The sequence below is a fragment of the Hibiscus syriacus genome, unplaced genomic scaffold (genome assembly GCF_006381635.1).
Source record: "Hibiscus syriacus cultivar Baekdansim isolate YM2019G1 unplaced genomic scaffold, ASM638163v2 tig00111473_pilon, whole genome shotgun sequence".
In the NCBI taxonomy this organism is placed as follows: domain Eukaryota; kingdom Viridiplantae; phylum Streptophyta; class Magnoliopsida; order Malvales; family Malvaceae; genus Hibiscus; species Hibiscus syriacus.
This window is the reverse complement of record NW_024063101.1, coordinates 433,382-440,292: the sequence shown is the minus strand read 5'-3', so window position 1 is coordinate 440,292 and position 6,911 is coordinate 433,382. Positions and strand designations below refer to the sequence as shown.

Genomic DNA, 6,911 nt, shown 5'->3' with positions numbered 1-6,911 from the left:
ATTGTGAGAGAGTTTACGGGGGAGATGGGTATTTATAGCCGAGAGGAGATGCTTTAAACCCGAGAAATGCGGATGCAATTATGCAAGGCGCGGCCCATGCACCGCGCTATACCCTTACGTGGCTGAAGGCGCGGCCCATGCACCGTGTCTTACCCAGCGTGTCGCCATGTTAGCATAAGGTGTGGTGCATGGGCCGCTCCTTACCCCACGTGACACCACATCAGAGTAAGGCGCAGTACATAGGTCGCGCCTTCCTGCAAAGGGTGTTAGATCGAGAAATAAAGATGAAAAGGTATCTGACAGGGAAATAAAGTTTTAAACAGTAATTTTTTTGGGAAAATCGCCTAATACTCCCATAATTCAGTCTAAAGCATGACTCTAAAAACTAAACTAGGCATACGACTCAGTTTAACTTAGTTCATATCCATATTTAAATATCAATCTAAATTATAGATCATTACGAAACAAATAAATTATCAAATTTAATTTATCGTAATAAAGTATTTTATTTTGTTTTTCTTTGAAATATGATTTTATATATATTCTAATCGATTTGTTTTAGTTTGAATTATCAACTATTTTGGTATGTTCATTTTTAAATTTAACTTAAATAAAATATTTAATTAAATTCGACTAAATTTTTAAATAAAATTTAAATGATAAAATATAAATGATTAATTTGATATTTTTTAATTTAATTTAACTCAATTGAATATTCACTTATTTTTTTACTATATCAATAAGTTGATGTTTTATTAATGTATTATTATAATATTAAAAATTAATCCAGATAAATAAATCGCGATTTTATTTTCTAAATATTTATTTGACAGCAAAAAAGCAGCACAGTACAAAATCGGTATTTAACATATCTATAAATAGCGACGAAGTATCCGCTTTTAATTTCCTAGATTTTTTTTTTCTCTTCATATCCAAGGGCTTTTTTAGCTCTCTCTTGAACGCGGTATTGTTTATATGGCATCTCAAGCCAGCCTCCTCCTTCAAAAACAGCTCAAAGGTATTCCTTTTCTTTGATCGATTTCAATTTTAACGATTCTCAATACTATTTGGCTTTTTAGGGTTGGGTCGATTTTGAAACGACTAATGATTTCTGTATTTTGGCCAGATCTTTGTAAGAATCCGGTTGATGGGTTCTCGGCCGGATTGGTTGATGAGAACAATATATTTGAATGGAGTGTTACGATTATTGGACCTCCTGATACTCTTTAGTAAGTTCTTTTTTTAAACTTTTTTTTGGAGAAGTTTGTTTCTTTTTTATTATGATTGAAATTAGTTGTTTCTTATGGATTCTTTGTGTGGATGTGTTAAAATTGGAGAATGAGATTAATGCTTAATAGGGTTTAGGGTTTTGAAATTAAATTGGTTTGACTGGTCTTTAATTGATGATATAGTTGATGTAAAGGTCTTCTATAAAATTCAAATGGAATTATGGGTTCTAAATTGGATTATCTTGGTTGGATTTTAGGTGATTGAAAGTTTTGGGATATATGGTTTTTAGTTTACCTAGTGATTGTGTTGCCAATTGCCTTTCAGTAAGTTTTTTTTTTCTTTTGAATTCATTGCACACAACAACAGCACTGAAATAAATTGTTTGTTTTCACCTTTTATATGGAATGACTATGGATAGGGGCTGCTAAAAAATTGTTTATATTCATCCTTAAGTTTCATTGTTAAGATCTGGTTCTTGCGGAATTGGTTAAATCGAGAATGATAAATGGTAGATTCTTAGCTTCTATATGGATGTTGTTAGTTATGAATAGCGAAGATCGTTCTTGTGTGTTTTGAATTTGTTTATTCGCTAACGCTTCTCAACATTGGTATATGTTTACTGTTACGATAAGTTTCTTTGTTTTGCAGCATATGTTCCTTGTTAATGTGTCTTTCTTTCTCACTGCATAATTCTCTTTACTACTACTATGCCCGCCAGTAATCTCAACATGGAATGGAGTTCTTTAGGGCGTAGCTTGTAACTTTATGATTTTTTTTTATTAATATTCTTTAACAAAAGTATTCTAATTTCAGTGAAGGGGGATTTTTCAATGCCATCATGAGCTTTCCGCCTAATTATCCAAACAGCCCTCCAACAGTGAAATTTACAACAGAGATTTGGCACCCTAATGGTATACCATTGTCTGTTCATAATGTTGTGCCTAGGGATGGGCATGGGTCGGGTTTTTGGTCCACCCGACCCGACCCGAGAAGAAGGGGACCTCCACCCGTGACCCGACCCAACCCACAAAAATAGTTTTTCACCTGAACCAACCCGACCTGATAGATAGTTTAAAAAACCCGACCCAACCCGATTAATACTTGTTTACAGGAAGCTAAACTGAGGAATAAGTTTTATTATTTTTGTCTCTTTCTTTTGTCCTTATATATTATATAATTAGCTGTCATTATATTATTATTATTATTCAAACACCATTATGGTATAGCCGTGAAAAAAGGAGGGGAAAAACCGTGAAAAAGCATTAAAAGGTGTTAAAACATTAGCTAAAATAATTGTTGGAAGTCATGCCCTCGGGAACCAAAAATTGCCGGAATAAGAAAGTAAAAAAAAAATTTAAAATAATTATTCATTAACTATGCGGGTCGGGTAGGATTATTTTAGCCCCCAACCCAACTCCGAAAATTTTAATATAAAATCCGACCCGACCCGAACCCAATTTTTTTAAAAAAAATTCGACCTGATTTGGTCGGGTCGGGTCGGAACCTGTCGGTTTCGGGTTCCATGCCCATCCCTAGTTGTGCCTGTCTGATGCAAGATTTAATTTGATTTTTAATGTTTTTGCAGTTTATCCTGATGGGCGTGTTTGTATTTCAATTCTTCATCCTCCGGGCGATGATCCAAATGGCTATGAGCTCGCAAGTGAGCGCTGGATGCCAGTCCATACAGTATGTTTTTGAAGTGTAAATTATGCTTGAATTGTCTTTTTATTTATTACTATTATTATCATTATTATTATTTTCAATTGCCAATAATATTCATAGTGCCATAGATTTCAAATTGCTCAAAGTTCAACTACTTTAATTTACGGGCACCCTGCTCCTTACTTTGCCTCCTTTTATCTCGACACATGATAGTGCATTAACAAATGTATATCCTTACAATGTGGCAGGTTGAAAGTATAGTATTGAGTATCATATCAATGCTTTCCAGCCCCAATGATGAATCTCCTGCAAATGTTGAAGCTGCTGTAAGTGATTGTTGAATTTTTTTTATTATTTTATTCCTTTTTCGTTTTAGTATGGTGTTTCGTTTTGTTGATTTTTTTATCTTCCTAGTTTCATTTCTCCCTGAAGTATGACTTACTAATATTTGTGATTTCATGTGATGTTACTTCCGAATGTTTGATGTCCTAGCATGGTGTCTACCCTTTCAATCACCAAAACTCAGTGGTTTAACATGATGCCATAGTTGTTTGACGAGATTGCATGATTACAAGTATATTATTAAGAATGTAAAACTAAAGAATCAAAACCTATTTTTCTGATTTTTTTTAATCAATACTTGTTGATATTGGCACAGAAGGAATGGAGAGAGATGAAAGACGAATTCAAGAGAAAGGTAAGCCGCTGCGTCCGACGGTCACAAGAAATGTTGTGATCATGTTGGCTGTTGCTACCTTCTATTCTCTACCATTTTCGAACACATGGAATGTGTTATCATCTATCTTGTAGGGAGATCAGATGTGGTTGATTAAATCACAGTTCTTGTGAACCTAGTGAATGCCTAAACTTCACCCCCTTTTTCCTTTTTTGTGCCTTCAAGTAGTAATTTGTAATAACTCGAATGTTATTTTGTATTCGAAAGCGTTTCGGTTTTGGTTAGTGTTTATTTACAAGCGTTGTTGTTGAGAGCAGCCTCCCTTGTAATAAGTCTCATATGTGACTAACTCTTATTTTGATGGACAATATCTTTTATCAGATTTTTTTTGGTTTAATCATCTGTGTTTGATTTATTAATTGATTCTTTTGGATTGAGTTTCGTAGAGACTTATTATGGGGTGATACTCCCAACTCAGTTTGCTCTATTCGCAAACGTTAAGATTTGAACTCACAATATTATTAAGAATTTAGTGTCTCATTTTAATGGACTATGTGTTGTTTGTTTACTGCTGAATGCAACTATTCAGCGCTGAAAGTTGAAGCGTTTCAACATTCAGCGTGTTTGATTCTCACATCTGAATGAAGAATGTGTTGAATGATTCAGCAAAACACTACTGAATGATTCAGCATTAAAGTACATTCTGAATGATTCAAAATCATTATCAAACAGCATGTCACATTCAGACAGAGCTTTTGAATTATTCAGGTCATTGAATCATTCAAAGCTTAATCATTCTGATTTAATCAAACGGCCCTTAAATAAACTAATTAGTTGTTAACCTTTTATCACGTACCTTTGTTGATTCTTTTACAAGCCTTTGTATTATTTTTTAAGTAAACTTAACATGCAGCTATCATGATATTGTTATCTTTTGTAAGAAAAATAGTGTCATCTTGTATAAATTTGGATATGTTGTCATATTTGTCATCTTTTTATAAATTTAGATGTGTTATCATATTTCGTAAACTTTCAATACATTTGAAGTTTTAAAAACTTCAAAGCTTATATTAAATATCCTAAATTTCTTGTAATTGTATTTTTATTTTTTAGATTTTTTATAATTCATACATTCATATTATAATGTATTGGTGATGGTTGATTAAGGGGAAAATTATTTATATATTTTAAATGTAATATAAGATTTTTGTAGGTTCCAATTCGAGTTTGAGTTCGAGCTCAAAATTGAGCTTCAATCGAGCTCCTGAAATTTTTGAGTTCGAGCCTTTTCGAGTTCGAGCTAAGCTTCATAATTTTTAGCTTGCGAGTTTTCAAGTCGACTCACCCCTACGTTTAAAGTTTTCGAGTTCGAGTCGAGCTCAGTAATATTCGAACTCGACTCGGCTCGTTTACACCCCTAGGTAGGAAGCTTGATTTGTTGTAAGATGATATAAGGTTATCCACTTACATTCTAAGTTTTTTCACTAAGTCAAAAAGCTGGTTTATAAAAAAATCGGTTCGGATAATAACCGGTTTGGAGGGCCGGATGATGTAACCGGTGTAACGGTTTCGGTTTGAAAAAAACCGGTTTTTTAAAAAACCTGTTTTTAATCCGGTAAAAAATCCGGTCATCCAATTTTTTAAACCTCAGACCGGATTTTTTTCCGGATAAAAAACCAGTTTTTTTCTGTTTTTTTCAAACCGGTTTTTAATCCGGTAAAAAATCCGGTCGTCCAATTTTTTTCCAAACCGATTATACTTCGGTTTTAAAATATCCGATCCGGTTAAAAAAACCGGTTTTTCCCAAATCCGATTTCGCATATTTTTTACGTAAAATCGGATATTCAGATTTTTTGTGTACCTCTAGTTGCTAGCATGGAAAGAAAAGTAACGATGGATCAGGCGATTGTGGTTAATGAAGGGGAAGAAGTTAAGAGGTTAAAAAAAGGTTGGAATTTAATGCTGATGTAGAAAAAAAATTAAAACTTTAAGTTCAAATGAAAATGTAATGATGATTAAGAAAAATATATTTTAAATTTGATTGGTTGACATCATATCTTATGTGATAAGGAAGATTCATAAAATAATTTCTCATGGAATGGTAATACAAGGACTTAAGAATGTTAAATGACTTTTTCATTGAGTAAATATATTGTGTACTCTATCAGTTTTGATTACTTTTGAAAAGTAAAATTGTATTATTTTTAAAAAGTGAGATTAGAAAGTGTTGTAAAAACTATTTTTAATTTGAAAAGTGCAATTTAAATGATATTTTATAATCATATATAATAGATATATATTTTTTGTATTACATATACCATATAAAGTCGATAGACTCAACTCAAACTTCAACTTAAATTGAAAAATCAATCTACTAATTACTAAAAATCTCGAGTTATTCGAGTTTTATTTTACAACTCGATTTGAATTCGAAATTTTTTCGAGTCGAGTTTTTTCGAATCGAGTTCAGTAAAAAAATCGATCTTTTGAGTCTAGTCGAGTTTTGCTCACCCCTAATTTGAGAGTACTTTAAAAATGATTTGGAAAAGATAAATATTTATTTTTAAACATTATATTAAAAATTAAAAATCAAATAATTGAGGATAAAAAATATAATTTTATCATAAAAGTAATTTTCCAGAGCAAAAGCTAAAAACTTTTATCTTTTGAAGTCAAGTTAAAATTTATTTTAATAGAGCCTTTACCGAAATAATACGACATGAATATGAAAATACTGTGAACTCTATTTTATTCATTAAATTTTTTATATATATTTTTTTCTTAATAGAATTTAACGAGGCATGATTATGGTTGATGGATATTCAAAGGAGAGTGTTATAAATGAAATCATAAATTGATTGTCCATTCAACTTTCAGTCCCACTCTCAATTTATTATTATAACTATTATTTCCTATATAATTTCTAAGAAGAATTTATTAAAATAATATATTTTTATTATTTTATTTAAATAGCATCTAACCAATATTATTAATAAAAATGAAATTCTTTTATAAGGACGTGTTTTCTGAAGCGACATATCATTTCGTCGGCCTCTCCTAAGTTGACATCACTCAAAATCAAAGTGTAAAAGTAATAAACTAAAATTTATACGGAATTTTCAAAAAAAAAATGGCACAGTATTATTTTCATACAATTGCCCATTATATGGACAATTATTTTTTCATTGCATGGTCGCCTATAGCATATATAAATTTATGAGATAATAAAACTATACTATTATTGTGTCTTATACATATTCCTTCTCTCTTATTTTTACTATGTTTTCATAACAAACTATATTTTTTTTACATTAAAGTTTAGGTCAGGGATGACTTCCCTAAT

General features: G+C 31.4%; 1 protein-coding gene across 1 annotated transcript; it reads left to right on the top strand.

Annotated features, from left to right (window-relative positions):
• The first annotated feature begins 920 nt into the window (after positions 1-920).
• LOC120163635 (ubiquitin-conjugating enzyme E2 7-like) lies at positions 921-3,879 on the top strand. The gene is made up of 6 exons (XM_039173523.1): positions 921-1,018; positions 1,127-1,229; positions 2,044-2,141; positions 2,816-2,916; positions 3,141-3,218; positions 3,551-3,879. The coding sequence occupies exons 1-6, from the start codon at positions 976-978 to the stop codon at positions 3,626-3,628; spliced, it is 501 nt and encodes a 166-aa protein (XP_039029454.1). The 5' UTR covers positions 921-975; the 3' UTR covers positions 3,629-3,879.
• The last annotated feature ends 3,032 nt before the right edge of the window (positions 3,880-6,911 follow it).